The 16130-nt window shown below is 43.8% G+C and overlaps 1 protein-coding gene across 2 annotated transcripts in view; it reads right to left on the bottom strand.

Moving 5' to 3' along the window:
- The window catches only part of rnf213b (ring finger protein 213b), a 65088-nt gene that overhangs the window by 26310 nt on the left and 22648 nt on the right, over positions 1–16130 (bottom strand). For both annotated transcript variants that reach the window (XM_075458290.1, XM_075458289.1), the window contains 18 exons: positions 12179–15931; positions 11951–12087; positions 10414–10512; positions 10209–10321; positions 10002–10115; positions 8461–8519; positions 8219–8375; positions 7965–8100; positions 6555–6743; positions 5598–5731; positions 5322–5497; positions 4005–4211; positions 3719–3906; positions 3523–3643; positions 2186–2286; positions 1848–2027; positions 570–715; positions 386–485 (listed from right to left, as the gene is read on the bottom strand). In XM_075458290.1, coding sequence (XP_075314405.1) covers positions 386–485; positions 570–715; positions 1848–2027; positions 2186–2286; positions 3523–3643; positions 3719–3906; positions 4005–4211; positions 5322–5497; positions 5598–5731; positions 6555–6743; positions 7965–8100; positions 8219–8375; positions 8461–8519; positions 10002–10115; positions 10209–10321; positions 10414–10512; positions 11951–12087; positions 12179–15931 — 6110 coding nt within the window. The remainder of the gene's footprint in view (positions 1–385; positions 486–569; positions 716–1847; positions 2028–2185; positions 2287–3522; positions 3644–3718; positions 3907–4004; positions 4212–5321; positions 5498–5597; positions 5732–6554; positions 6744–7964; positions 8101–8218; positions 8376–8460; positions 8520–10001; positions 10116–10208; positions 10322–10413; positions 10513–11950; positions 12088–12178; positions 15932–16130) is intronic.

The raw sequence follows: 16130 nt of genomic DNA, 5'->3' as shown, positions 1-16130 counted from the left end.
GCTGAACTCGTATTTACCAGTTGGTTCGCTACAACTCTTAAATCAGTACTTCCAAAATTAAATAATTTGTTGTTGGGAGTGCAAGCTGTAACCTACATTTTGAATACTTTTTCAAAATGTATTTATTATTATTTTTATTTATATATGTGTTTATTTACTTACTTATTTTTTATTATTTTCATTATTTCATATTAATTGCACAGTAATTTGCTGACTAATTACTGCAGTTTAATGTATCTTTTTTAATAATTTAATTATTATTTTCTTTACTGCCATATGTTTTGGATGTTTAAATTGTTGGATGTTATATTAACATGAAAAACCATTAAATATATGTTTAAAAAAATTAAATAAATCAGTACTTCCTCCAGCCCTTCTTCCTCACCTGTACTGCAGCAGTAGTTTGGGCAGCACCGATCGGACCACCGGGCTGTTATCCACACACTCCAAGAAGGGAGTGAGCTCTCTGGTGCGGTAAACATCTCCTGCATCACATGACAGGACAACAATATGTTATCACCGCACAATCCACCACCTGTTGACCATCACTGACCAATTCTCCTACTGACCGTTAGCAGAGACAAGTAAGGAGAAGAGCAGCTCCACCAAGCCATCTTCAGGCTGCCGCCCCTCTGACAGACAGAACCTGGACACCACTTCCAGGAAGAAGGAGTTACAGCAGCGCCTGATGGCCGCCTGCTGCTCAAGTGCTGCCCTGAAAGCAAAGAGGAGGGAAACTGAGGCTGCCAAGATGTTCCACCATCACGTTTTCTCACGAAACATTACTCTGCTACAGAAACTACCAAAAGCCACTACAAGAGGCTCCATAAAATGAACACACTGCTGAATGCATCTGTTGGTATTATAATTAGTAGGGCTGGGCAACTATTAAAATATTTAATCTAATTAATCACATGATTTCCCTGATTAATCACGATTAATCGCATTTGTACGCAAAATCCAAAAATGAATCCAAAAGTAGTGTATAGCTTTTAGCATTTAGCTTTATTACCTCCGCCCAGGAGGTTATGTGATCGCCCGAGTCTGTTGGTCTGGATGTTTGTCTGTTCGTCCTGCAATCTTGCGACCTGCCACAAGGTGGCAACAAAGCTTCCTTGGCGGAGGTCTGCACTCTCTGAGTGCATTTCTAGTTTTAAATGTGCTGCCATATGAATGTGCTGCGTGTTGTTCCCCCTCTCTCTGCCCCCTGCTTCCTGGCTCTCTGAAGTTTCCTATCCATTAAAGGCACAAAAGCCCCCCCCAATTTTTTTGTTAATAATTTTTTTTTTTTAAATAAATAAATAAATAAAACCTGTGTTAATGCGCGATAAAATATTTATCAGCGTTAAATAATCAGCGAGTTAACGCGATAATAACGAGTTAACTCGCCCAGCCCTAATAATTAGTTTACTTTATTGATTAGCGGTGGATCAGATTTCAGCACAATATCAGCTTGTTAATTAGCAGATCTTGCAGAAAGTTGTACAATTCAGTTACTCCCGGTAAGGTCCATCTTTCTCCATCTCTTCTCTTTTCTCCTACATTTGACTGTTTTTAGCCAAACAAAAACTAAGTCTAACCAGGCAAGAAAGCTGTGAAAGTGACATATAATTCATCTTTCCTCACAAGAAGGCGCAAACACCCCAGCAGAATCTCCTGTGTCAACCAAAACAAACGCACATTTCAGCAGAAACTCAGCATCTAACTTGAGGAAACATGTAGTGTTTTTTTTTTGTTTAACAGACTGATGAAGACACTGATGTTACATAACTTGAGTGAAAAAAAGTTCAACTTTCTGTGAATGCTAATGGCTCACCACAAAGTTTAACATTATTATTTGCACTTACTTGACTTTGTGAGAAATGGTCGGCGTGAAGTCGTTTGGCAGCTCAGCCCTGCAGATGGGGCAGGAACGGCTGTGTTGTGCGATGCAGCGCTGGAGACACCGCAGGCACACGATGTGCTGACAGGGCAGAACGGACGGCTCAGTGAGCTCCATCAGACACACTGAGCAAGACATACCAAACCTTTGCAGGAAAGAGAGATTCATCACTTCACTTTTAAGATGATTCGAGCTAATGCTGAAATCATACATCATAATCCAGCAGTCAGCAGAGGATCCACCTCACTTAGACGCTCTTATCAGATAAAATGCTGAATTCATTGTTTAAGGACAGAACCTGACCTCAGGTCTCTGCTGATGCAGTCATCGTGGAACGAATTGAGAATGCGAATCAGCTGCCGCAGCGTGTCCAGACTTCTGATATCAGGTGACTCCTGCATCAGCTGTAAGAGAAAGAAAAACACGTAAATAAGTTTGGCTGTGTTTGAAACCGCATACTACTCCTACTACTCATACTGACTTTTTTCCCGGATGCATACTAAATTCGCCGAAATGTTGGGTATGCATCATGAGGTTACTACTCGTACTCAAACTACCCAAGATGCAACGTAACGTGACGTCGCCGATCGTCATTTCCTGTCAAAACGGCAGTTTCAAGCTAGCTACAACGAGGGTAGGTTCACTTCCCGTTTTCAAAACAAAAGCACCAATTGTATGGTAATGGCTTTCCCTATGATAAAAGGCAACGGGTATTTTATTTTGTGAAAATAACCGGAAGTGCGTTGCTCACTGCGGCTAGCTTTAGTAGCGCCGAATTCGTGGGAACAAAATTGTAAACAGCCGGTATTTTGTCAGGTTTTCAACACGTTGGGGATCTAAACGACTACTTTCTCACCTGAAAATGTTTCAAATGTTGCTAAAGTTTACAGAGTTTAGAGCTTAAGGGAAATCAGCTTCAGGCCGGCTGATTTTGGCTCGGGCAGGAGCGAAATGCATTGTGGGTAAACGCTCTGCATACTGTCTGATCGATGAGTATGCAGTATGGAAATATGCGGTTTTGAACACAGCCTTGGTCTTTCGTGTCTTTGTTCATAGCTACAAAATGTTCAACCTTTATTGTAGCTTTTAAACCGTTGACAGGTGTAAAACTGCAGCCCCTTTCAGACATGAAATGTGCATCATTAACTCCATCTCTGAACTGGAAAAGCAACAACACTCAGCCAACACTCACAGAAGATAATTTGGCTATCAAATCAATAATAAAAGCTGCTTTTCCAGGCTTTTCATCCGTCTTCCAGTTGGTGTGTTGATGCAAAAGTGACACAGAGTAAAATTCATATTTAGTGCTTGCTCAAACTGCTGAAAAAATACTGAGGTTTGAGTAGTTTTAGGTGTTGAGAATGTCGTCCTCTTTAGTCCTGCACTGAATATCTGTTAGCTTTAGCTCATTGGTCACTTTTACATTAAAGCCTCTCGCTTTTATTGAAATATAGAAACGAAATTCTGTTCACTCGAATTCATTTTATTCAATTAGCCAAAGAAAACAGAGGTTTTGTGGTGAATCAGCACAATATCAGCTTGTTAATTAGCAGATCTTTAATTCAGCTTTTTCAGTTCAAAATCATGGAAATCTCATGAGGGAAGTTCAAGTCAAAAACGTCGAAAACATAAATACGTACGTTAAGATGAAGGTTGCAGTGTTTGACAGCCAGTTCTTTCAATTTCAGGTCATCTTGTTTGACTTTAAAGATAACGTGCTGGATGAAAGATGCAACAACCAGCATCCCCTGCCACAGCGACCTGAAAGGGCAGATGACGTTAGAAATTAACCCGACACACAGAGTAAAAAGCTGCTCTGCATCTGGTCCGTCTCACCTGATGGAGTCCAGATGCTGCAAACAGGCGGGGCTACAGAGGGCGGCGTATTTCTGACCGAACACTCTGTCCAAACAGGGCTGCACTAACTCCACTCTGCTCACAAAAGACTCACACTCGTGCAGGGACGTCACGGTCAGGAGTTTGGTCTGCTCAACACAGATACCGAGAGCTAAAACATCCTCCACCTGCCAGAAATAAAACACGTCAGGACACAAAGAAATTCAGCTGTAACACTTTAATGGTGATCAGAGTGTTTAGAAAGAAACCAAAAGGTCATTTTCACCATCTCTTGCTGCTCCTTCCTCTTCGACCCCTGCTGAACAACATCTGTGGCTAATTGGGGCTGCAGAAGGAATATGTGGCAGAGTGTGTCGAGTCTGGCTGCAAAGTGTTTGGCGGCAGCCATTATCCAGGCGGGAGACAGGTCGGCGGCGGCTCCCACGGACGCCTGCAGCTCAGACACGCAGCTCTGCATGGCTCTGGTGAAGACCTGTGTGGGATAAGCATGATCAGTGTAAACGGGTTCGTTTTAGCTACAAATTAGCCATAAAAAGAAGTAGGGCTGGGCAACGATTAAAATCTTTAACCTAATTAATCACATGATTTCCCTGATTAATCATGATTAATCGCATTTGTACGCAAAATCCAAAAATGAATCCAAAAGTAGTGTATAGCTTTTAGCATTTAGTTTTATTTTAAATGTGCTGCCATATGAATGAAAGTGCCATAACATTTGTTGTGCAAACACACTTTTAACATCAGCATCTTTCTGTAGTTTTTATGTAGAAGCCTCGCTCCACTGTCTGTTTCCTTGAATGACTTGCTGCTATCAGTTGTGTGTTTTGCCTTTAAGTGATATTTTAGACTGGAACTACTACGCTGAGAAGACAATTCAACTTGGCTGTAAATGCAGGAGTTTTTTTTAAAATTTATTTAGAAATACGTGCTTTTATGTTGAAACAAGTAAAACAGGAAGTAGCGCCGGTTAGCTCCGTGAGCTTCACACCTGTAGCGGTGATGTTACCTGCTAGTTTATCTTTATTTTATTACTCCATGCTTCGTGGTGTTTGCTGTAACTGTGTGAATGTGATGCATTCAACAGACTTTTACAATAATAAAACCTGCGTTAATGCGCGATAAAATATTTATCGGCGTTAAATAATTAACAAGTTAACGCGCCCAGCCCTGAACAGAAGGTAATTTGGCTATCAAATCAATAATAAAAGCTGCTTTTACAGGCTTTTCATCCGTCTTCCAGTTGGTGTGTTGATGCAAATGTGACACAGAGTAAAATTCATATTTGGTGTTTGCTCAAACTGCTGAAAAAATAGAGGTTTAAATAGTTTTAGGTGTCTTTATTCCAGCACTGAATATCTGTTAGCTTTAGCTCATTTGTCAGAATTCCTCCCTGATTCTTTAAACTGGAGCGCTCTGAATGATGTTTAATGCGGGTAAGAGACTGGCTGCTCCGAGGTACTTCACTACGCTTCAAAACAACAGAAATGTCCCTTTAATGGAGGCAGATTCTCATTGAGAATGTTTTCCATGTTGGGACACTGAGCCCCCTGTAATCTGAAGGTATGGACGTAATAATCTGTACCTTGAGCTCGTCCTTTGACTTTATCTTTGAAGACAGCAGCAGGAAGTCTTGCAGGAAAAGGCGGCCGTACTCCCATCGCTCCTCCTCTGAGAGTTTCTGGATGTGACCGGCCAGCCGGCTGCTGTTGAAGGAGCTCACAAACTGGAGAATCCTCTCTGAGCCACCCTCTTTCGTCACTGTGCAGCAGGTAAAAGAGCCCAGGAGAACAAATCTGTTTTACACCACGGTTTACATGCTTCAGCATCTGATGGCCGGTTTACGCATTCAGCCACACACCTGGCATGAACTCAGATTCTTCCCACAGGCTCTCGAGGTGCGCTCTGATGAGCCAGCTGAACGGGGCCAGGCACGGCTGTTCTTCACCGTCCAGCACAAAGAGGTGCTGCACCAGCACCTCCTGGTCCGACTCACTGGAGAATATAATAACAGATAAATTAGTAGGGGTGGGACGATATGCTTTAGTCACGATTCGATTTGTATCGCGATTCTTGATAATTGCGATTTCTACAAGTATTGCGATTCGGTATAACCAGTAATTGCAATTTTCTTCCTCCTTAAAAAACAAAAAAGTTGAATCATACACTTCTAGAATGAATGTCGTTCCCATAAACAATGCACATCAGTCTGTGTCAGTCAGTCCAGCAGCTGACGTTTATTTCAACTGAGACAAAAAGAGGTACTTAACATGTACAGCATTTTTTAAAGTTTACAGTCACAAAATGAATTGAAATGTCCACACAGCACAAATGTGGGCTAGTTTTAACATAACTGAAGTTTTTCTGGACACGGATATGACGTAATATAATCGATTCAGGGGAGAAAAATCGATTTTTAAAATCATCCCATAAAAAAAATAAAAATCGCGATATGTACACGAATCGATTTTTTCGCCCACCCCTATAAATTAGTGAGCCATATAAACACTGTCACTCACAAACTGACTTATCTGGTCTGAGATATCTAACGCCTGAAGTGAACAGTTCGTTTTCAAACCAAATGTGGTGAAAATGTGGGGAAGTAAAGACTCGAACCAACTGCTGATGACTAGACAAACACCAAAACTAGTGAGGTGATGACTACTGACTTCTGATCTGTAGCAGCTCCAACTCACAACCTGCAGCTCCTAAAAGATTCCCCACGAAGGGTCGGTAGAGTTCTGTGAGGTCGGCGCTGTTTGGACATCACAGGAAGGCTCCTCGGTGCACACAAAAGTGGTGAAAAACGAATCAATACCTTGGGTTTTGGAGAGGTGTCAGATGTAGAATCTGTGAGTCTGCCAGGATGTCCATCCACAGCTGCACCAGGCCCCGGCCGAGCCTGTCGTCAGAAAGCAGGTCCAGGTTTCCGTACCTGTCCATCACCTCCAACATGTTGGCCAAGATCGGCGTCACGGTGCTCTGAAGACAGCGCCACAGAGTATGTCTTCCACACAAAGACAAGAGACTCCAGTCACTCACATGCCCTCATTTCACATTAGTTCATTACAACTAAAAGCACAGCAAACTTGATAATATGTTTCCATTAGGGCTGCGGCTATGCACTATTTCAATTCTTATTTAATTTCTCGGTTAACTAAGTAGATGTTTTGAATATTTACTGTCTGAAATAATCATACGGTGAAGAAAAATAACATTGAATTAGTATATTTCAGAGGAGGGACTGAACAAATGTCTCTTATTCTTAAAGCAATCCTGGGTCCTGAGCTGCAGCAGCATACACCTACATGGACTGTTTGAATCCCTCGTTTGTTAATGTACAGTGCTGTGCAAAAGTCTAGAGCAAACCCTCATTTCTGTCTATAATTCCAGGAAAACAGGAGATAGACTGTAATATAATTCTGTTCCTTTATTAAAACTCTGTTTATCGCAGTTTCACTGTTTATACACTGTTATTACTGTTTATAAACTGTTATGACACTGTTATTACAGTTTTTACATTGCTATTACACTGTTATTACACTGTTTATAAACTGTTATGACACTGTTATTACAGTTTTTACACTGCTATTATACTGCTATTACACTGTTATTACACTTTTATTACACTTTTATTATACAGCTATTACACTGTTATTACACTTTTATTACACTGTTATAACTGCAACATGGTGGTAAAGTGACGTTAAACTGATTATTCGTTCATGGTTAGAAATTAGAGTCAGTCTCATGCCCATCAGAGGTCACATTATTTCAGTAATTATAATTTCTTTATCGTCTGCATGAACAGAAAAGCCATGAAGGTGATTTTGGGAGAACAGGAACTTGTTGTAACTTGTCTTTGTTGCTTTGGGATTAGATATAATTCTGTTCCTTTATTAAAACTCTGTTTATCACAATTTCACTGTTATTACACTGTTATTGCACTGCTATAACTGCAACATGGTGGTAAAGTGATGTTAAACTAAATTTCACTGCTTCTTGACAGCCACCCTTCCATGGAGACCGTTTCTGACGAGGCTTTGGACTTGGAGAGCAATTCCTCGAGACTACTTTAAAAGATTAGAAGAAAGTCTGGCTGCTTGGAAGCAAAACATGAAGGAAAGAAGGCTGGCTCAAGACTTTTGCACCGCTCTGTATCTGCTACTGAACAATTACTGTCAACTGAGCTGATGATGAAGCAGTTTACCGTCCCCTCAGATTTTACCTCAGAGTCCCCCCCTCCTGCAGAGCCTGGCGTTTCTTGGCCTCTAAGCTCACCCACTCTTTAGGAGCCCCCATCCTTTCTTCTCTGTGAGCCAGAGCTTCGGCCAGCCTACTCATCAACACCCTCTGAAAGTGAGCTTCAATAAACATTGCAGTTTAATAAAAAATGTGAAGAAACGCTGAATACAGATGAGACTGGGCTCTGTGAGCTCTGCAGACACATTCTGATGCAACATAAAAACACCCCACATTCACCTCCTGTCTGCTTCTGGCCAGCTGCCAGAAGAGTCAGAAGGACATGCATCCGCTGCATGCTCCTGGGTGCCATGCCGCTGGGGTCCCTCAGCAAACCCACAGCTTTTTGGATGCATGATCTCACCAAGGACAGGCTGTGGAGGTGTGCTCTTTCCACCTGGACGCAAACACACTCAAGATGTTTCATTTTCAATGCATTATCAATTAATCTCACATTACTACCACTTTATAAAACAGCTCACGTTTCTGTCTTCTTCTGAGTCGTGTCCTGTCCTCATTGCTTCATTGTCTGACTGGTTTTCTGTTGAAGACAAAGAAAACTGTTTAAAACCGTTTCTGCCTTCAAAAACCTGCGGTGAAAGAGGACATGAGTACATGTTCATTTAATGATGAAATATTCAATTATCGTACAATTAAGCTCTATAAATCTACAAAAACGATACGAAGAAATCTTAAATGGTGCCAGTGCAGCTACAGCTAGCTTACTTACTTTGACAGACACCGTTTTAAATATCCTGAAACTTCCATTATAGCAACACAAGAGAAGTTTGTGAACCTTAAATCTATGTGCTCCTGACTCGTTTTGTACATTGACCTTCGTCATGCACATTTACAGGCCTGAAACTGCCCTGGAGCACCAGAGTACGTGAGAATTTGTCAACACATTTCTGTATGAGCGCTGCACATGTTCAGCCACACATAGGAATTTTTTTGTCATGTTGAAAAGGCCACAAAGACGCCTTTAATAGCCCACAAAAATGTCAAGCGACCCTCAAGCGTAACAGGGCTGGAAACTCCAGTCGTGAACTACGGTATCTCAGTCCCTGAATGCACCAGGACAACTTTAGGCCCCAAAATGTTCAGAACAAAAGGTCAATGTGCTTCAAAATGAGTCAGAAGCAAATTATTTTAAGGTTCACTGTACCGTTTATTTACAGAAAATTGCAGTCCAGACTGTTTTACGAAGCCAAAATCAAGAAAGGAGCTAAATGTTTTAAAATGTTCACTTTTAAATACCATAGAAATATTAAACCACTGCAGGAATAATATAGCCTGGCTGACGCGTCCACATCTCGATGAGATGGTGGTCTGGGAACTAGGTGTGCATTTTCTCGTATTTGAGGCGTGGTTTACGAATGCCTAGAGCCGTTTATTGGGCGCTACGAATGTCTATCAAATGGCGTCTGGTTCTGCTGCTTTGCGCGCGATTCATAGCCAATTGTATCACTTATACCAGATGACGTATGTAGAGCGACAGAAATTCGAAGAGGAAGAAGGCAATGAAATCTTTCAACGCCAAACGTTGCTCTTTTTTAAAAGTAAACTTGCGTTCTAAGCTACTTAAAACACTTTCTAAGGCTGCATCGAACGGTAACGTTGTGTCCGCTGCCATGTTGGATTAACAATCTACAAGCTTCGGTGTTGCGCATAGACGTCGTCATCGTCTTGCTGCCCCCCCGTTCTGTGATTGGTTCCTCAGACAAAAATAAGGGCGGTGGTTTCCAAGCTGCCTTTGCAGTGTGAATGAAATCGAGCGCAAAGCAGCATGGGAATTCCCAGGCTAGGAATAATAATGAATATCAGTAAATAAATAAAAATCTCGTCCAGCCAGTATTTTATCCACTTTTTATGATTATTGTATCAATGGTCGTCCTAAAAGAGTATAAAACGTTATCACTTATATCTGCACAGATGTTTTCCCTTGCAGAGCTCTGATCTCTGACTGAATTCCCATGAATGAAATAAAACCAGTGTTGAAGCCCAGAAGGAGCACGGCTCCTACCCGGCAGTGCAGGTTTGAGCAGGCTGCTAATGAGAGTTCCACAGAAGACCAGCAGGTTCAGACTCATGTCCTCTGAATCCCTCAGGTCATCGATGTGCACTGAATGCCAGACTCCTTTGATGAAAAACACAAAACGTGTTTTTGTTATGTGCATCATGCGGTAAAAAGGTGTGCTGCATGAACGATCTTCCTCCTATTGGCTCTCACCTCCTTGAAAACCAATGTACTGGGACTGACTTGGGATCCTCGACACCTTCACAATGAAAATCACCCAACAGGTCCGATCCACCGGGGACATCATGTAATTCATGGTGCAGTACCTGTTGGCAGATAAACACACCTGTCATGCAGAGATGTGGCATGCATGAATATAAAATACGATTTTTTTCGGGAGCTCGACTTTGAGGCCTACTTTGCCGATGCAATGAGCTCATCACTGCACTGGGATTCCTCGAGGTCCATCTGGATTAACAGAATGTGAAGAGAGTGGGCAGCACCCTGGAGAAAGCTCCTGATATAGATAGATGAATAAGAACAATTACTGTGCATCAGGCCATTTCACTCTGTAACAGACCTACATATCATCACGTCAGTAAGGCAGACTAAGCACACACATTTGAATGTGGAATTAAACATAGAAAACACACACACAGTAAAAACTAGTTCCCAATCACCAGCTTTATCTTAATCTGTAAAGCTGTTTTCATCAAAATGTCCTTCAAATGTCAAAGAAAATGCTGCTCTGAGCTCAACTTAACCAGCTGCTTCTCCAAGTTCTAAGAACGCAGTTCTGAGAACGGTCCACCTGGAATTTCGTTCTAAAAGCTGCCCTTCCCCAGGGGAACTGTTTCATTTTACATTCGCACATGAGTCGGGACCTTGATAGGGACTGATGCGACGCAACCGTCTGCGACAGCGACCTGTAAAGCCTGATTTATGGTCGTCTACGGAGGGCGACGGAGACCCTCCCGGAGACGCTTTCCGTCGCTTGCATGCGTCAGCCAACATTCCCATCTATCCGTCGAGGAGATGGAGACTCGCGGAGACCGCAAGGGCTGTGGTTGGTCGGCTAACAACATCATTTCCGGAATCACTTTCCCGGTTTAGCTCCTTCCTCTCAGAACAACAACACCGCCATTTTTGAAAGAGTTTACTGTGTGCCGGTCAACATTTGGTCAAAATTATTTGCATTTCAAAATCAACAAGCTCCAACTCCAACAACAGTCTTTCTCTCTCGGTCGCCATCGTTCGCTGTGAGGAGTGGAACGGAGCCGGAAGGTGAACAACCAATCAACGACTTTCACCATAGACGTCGCGAGGTCGTTTAACGTAGCGACACCTACTGATCGGGAGGTGAATCGCCTTGTGTATCCGACATCCCGACGGAGAACTTCGAAAGGTTTGGAGGCTGGAAGAGCTCACAGAGAGAGTCAGGAGACGAAGGATGGAGCAGCAGGCCATACTTCTTGGTTTCATGAAGGAAGGAGAGCAGAGCGCCGCAGACAAAGGAGACCACGTGGAGGTTTAACTTATTAAACACGCGCCGGTTGTGTCCGTGTCGTATGAGGAAACATTTCAGCCGTTATTTTGCTGTTTTACGTTGAGCAGATCAGGAACATGAAGAAGCTGAAATCTGACAAGGAGTGTAGCTACCAACCACCAAACACCTCCATCAGATGTCTTCTATGGAAACCAGAACAGACCCAGCCTCGGAGAAGGAGCTAAAATGGTTCCAGGAACTGAGGGCCGTGGTCCCTAGTTCCTAATGTCCCTAATGTTACTGCAAAGGTCGTCTCAAAAATCCACAGCCCAATTTAACCCCCACGCATGTCGATTGCTTCTGTCTTTGTGAAGAAATTAAGCAATGAAAAATGAACATTTGAAGGTTAAAACAGATAAAGATATATAAAGGGGAAATATAAAAAAAGCCACGCTGATGTCATCTGTACCGTATTTTATTGCAGAAGGAGACCTCGGTGTCAAACTGGTGGAGCGACAGCAGGAGAATCCTGTCTGCTTGCAGTCCCAGAGCGGGAGCTACAACTCTCACATCTGATCTCGTTAACAAGCTGGAAAATGTTGTAATCTAAGCAAAAAAACAAAGCAGAGAGTTCCCTCAACAGTTTGTGAGGATTGTTGAAGCACTGCTGAATTTCTAACTGCAGTTTGCACCATACCTCCAGAAACCTGCTGGATCCTCGATGCTGGATCTGATATTCTCCCAGAAAATCTCGGAGTGAGTGGTGGTGCTGTTGCTGGAAGTACGATCTCTGGAGTTTGTCCTTCTCCTGATTTGCTAAATCTGAATACTTGAGCCTCACTACAGCATCAGGGGTAGCACAGTTCAACAACAGACTTTTGGCCAAATCCAAGATTTCCTCCTCCTTGTCTTCTCTGGCCGACTGAACATCATTCTCAGTCTCCATCAGCTCTTCGTTATCCAACATCCCTTTTTCGTCAGCACAAACCTCACTGGATTCATCATCAGTTTTCCCTGATGTTTCCTTTTCTTGTTCCGTGTCCATTGCATCAACAAACTGATCGTCCTCCATCTCAATCACCTGTTTCTGTTCGTCTGACTCGAGAGTTTTTGGTTCGTCTCCAACATTTTGTGCTCGTCTCTCTAATGCTTGCAAAAGGGCGCTGGCACATGCATCCCCATGGAAGCCAATAAAAATGTCAGACAGCCTGAAGTCCTCGCTGGCCTCACCTGAGAACTCCTTCACCCAGTCTTTCAGTCTGTCCAGAACCCTGTGCTGCCACAACTCCAGATCGGTGCTCCGATCCACCCTGTGCTTTTCCAACCTGTTGATGAGGGGTACAGGAAAGTGCTCGTAGACTTTCTTCTGGTCTTCCACCACCACCAGTCGGAAGTTTGTATGAACACGACATTTGACTCTGTGGGAGCCCAGACCCAGATCGACATACTGCTGCTTACTGAGGTAAACATAGTACTGGTTCAAAGCATCGTACAGGCTTTCATAAAGATTCTGCATGTTGAGAAGGATCACGGTGCGTCCGGTCTCCATGCAGGTTTTCACACGATTTACATTGCGGCAGACCTGGGCGTACTCCTGGTCTTTTGGGAATCCCGAACCAAAGATGATTTCAGGAGGCGGATGGTCTCCTTTTGCAAAGACTTGTTGCTGAAGGGTATGGAGAGCTGCATTGTTGGTGGTCAGTAAAAGGAGGTAACGGCTCTCCTCCTTCGACTCGTGATCGAGATTCTTTTTCACCATCTGCAAGGTGCTTGGTCTGGGGATTTCTGTGCTGTCTTGGAGAACTTCTTGGAAGAATATGACTGCGTCGAAACCGTCAGGCTGTCCACTGAAGTTGCGTAGGATGGCCTCTACCAACTGCTCTCCATCTGGCTCTTGCTGTGTGGACTTTACTGCAGCGAAGAGCATTTTTACGAGGCTGTAGTAATCCCTGAGACCAAAGAACTGATTCTTCGACGTTTCTTTACAGATCCTCAAAAAGGCTTTTGCCAAAGATGGGAAGAGGTGTTTGATTTTCAAGAGAATATGCTCGGAAGATGAGCAAATTCCTTTAGCAGTCTCCACAAGCTCATCCTCGCTTGGATCCCATCTGGACACGAATATTCCTCTGTTCATCTTTGCTGGGTCAAGAGCCCAGTTGGAGATGCCAACAAACCCAACCTTCATGTGTGGATCTGGCCTGTCATTGTCGATGCAACCGTCCTCCAAGAGAGGATGAAGGGTCTTAAGAGGCATCTGGGGAGAATCTTCTGCAAGTCCAATCTCATCAAGCACTACCACCGACACATACTCGTCCATGTTTTTGTCCTTCTGGAAACGAGCGCAGTTCCTGAATGTCCCTATGATACCCTCTGGACTTGAGTGAGGGCTGCACTGGAAGGAGACCATGTGAACCTGCTTGAGTTTCCTGAACAGTTGACAGTGGGAGTTCTGGCCCTGCATGGCGTCTGCCACAACGGTTTTAGCAAGCGACTTGGAGCTTCCCGGCTTGCCGACCACAAAGAGTGGGATCCTGAGTTCTACGCAAACCACCATGAGAAACACGTTCTCTTTGAGTGCAATGTTTTTGGCAATGGTCTCTCTGGTCTGAATGTTCTGAAGGAAGTAGTCTTGACAAGAGGAAATCTCTTCCTGCAATGCTGCTGCAGAGTTGAGATGGCCTGGAAAGTACCTGCAAATTTCAGCCAGGTACCCCTCTTTGGTCACGAGAGACGGGTAGTAGCATACTCCAACAGCAAGAATCAGGCACTTCAACGTCTTATGAACCTCGTTAAGTTGGGTACAGTTGTCGAAAAGGTCGTTGCTGTGCTGGTAAAACCAAACTAGCACTTTCATAGACCTCTCCACATCTCTGAGGCTCACAAAACTGCACTCGTTTTTACGACTTCTCATGTATTTCTGGGAGGCCGCCAGCACGTCTGAAATGATGCTTTTGCAGGCTGCCGGCAAACGATGATCTGCAACTTTCTTCTGGACAATCTGCCTGATGTATGAAAGCTCAGTGAAATCACTCAGCTGACCAAAGTCCCAAACCAACGACACCATGCTTGGAGGCAGAGGGTGAACTCTGTACACCAGCTGTCTCAGAGGAACTTTGCCTAAGCGGTCTTTTGTTTCATCTGCCTTCACGCGGTATCCCAGTCCGGCACGTTCCAAACGTTCCACCATTTCAGGCGAGTGCTTCCTGTAAGGGTTGCAGGCAGCTATTATCTTTAAGCCACTTTGTGGCTTCAGAGGTTCTCCTTTCACCGTCTGGTCACACAGGATTTCCTTGATGGCAAAAATGGCCTCTGTGGTGTTGGCCTCGTCAAAGAACAGAATGGTGTCCAGCTTGTGCATTCGCTGGTTCCTGTGTGCAAGTGCCTCGGCCTCTCGCACCTTTCTATAGATCATTTCTGCGGTGGTCCCACCGTGAACCTTTACGAGAACCATGTTTTCCACTGGTCTCTCCTCCCTTTGAAGAGTGCAAAGGAAACGAACCAGTCTGGTTTTTCCACAACCAGTCTCTCCCATGATGACAACCGGTATTCCACACCGGAATCTCATGTGTATGGCCAACATTTTCATCACGTTGTCAGCAGTGAGCTCGTACGTTGGGTCTGGATCCAACCCTCTGTCAATCCCTTTCGTTGCACCAACGACAAGTGAAATCCTTTTGATTTTGTCTGCCCGGGGCAACTGATCAAAGTCCCCTGTGAGAGAAATCCTCTGTCGCTCCAAATCCTGAAAAAGTTCTTGTGACATCACTCGCTGTATCAGAATCTTTTTGCTGTGAGGATCAACCGCATTGAGTACGTTCTGCCTCCGATCTTTCTGCACATTAAAGCCGAGGAAAGACATTGAGAAATGGTCCGCGTTAAAGAAAATGTAAGGATGAGACTCGTTTTCCCAGCGCTTACGAATGGTCAGACGGGTGAGAAGGTCGTCCTCGTGGCTGCTTTCGGTGCGCAGCATTGGACTCTTATCAGACAGGTTCAGAGAGGGTGAGGCAAAATCTCTTGCCATGATAATCATGAACTTTACAATGAAACCCTTGAAGCCAGGAAGCTGGTCAGCAAGAAAATCCGGATCGCAGAAAACTGAGTTCTCACAGTCTTTCAGCTGCACATTGAGGAACCAGGAGAAGTTTTTCAGTTCACCCCAGGATGGATCGTCCATGCCACAGTGTGACAGAAAGAGACGGAGACACTCACTGGGATCCCCGACTCTGGATCCTTCCTCGTAGTTGAAACGATCCAGATTCTGATTCTGGCTGTACAGCTTTAAGTACTGGTAGGCTCTCTGAATCCCCTCACTACTAAACTCCTGGTCGTCCATGAGAGGATCGAAGGTCTTTTTTGTCAAGAGCTTTCGATTGGCCAACAGCTGCTGCACCTCTCTGGGTGGTCTGCAATGAATGGTGGGCAGAATGTCAAGCAGTCCAAGTCTTATCTGAGGGAGCAAATTCAACACATAACAGTTAAATACTTCAAGGTTTGAAAGCCTCATGAAACAACAGACAGTGGTAAACGTTTTATAAGCAATTAAAGAAAGATTTTAAGTGCTGAAGTCAGATATATTTAGGGCTGGGCAACGATTAAAATGTTTAATCTAATTAATCACATGATTTCCCTGATTAATCACGATTAAA

The sequence above is a fragment of the Odontesthes bonariensis genome, chromosome 23 (genome assembly GCF_027942865.1).
Source record: "Odontesthes bonariensis isolate fOdoBon6 chromosome 23, fOdoBon6.hap1, whole genome shotgun sequence".
Classification (NCBI taxonomy): Eukaryota; Metazoa; Chordata; class Actinopteri; order Atheriniformes; family Atherinopsidae; genus Odontesthes; species Odontesthes bonariensis.
Note: the sequence above shows the minus strand (reverse complement) of the source record. Positions and strands in the feature narration are given on the sequence as shown.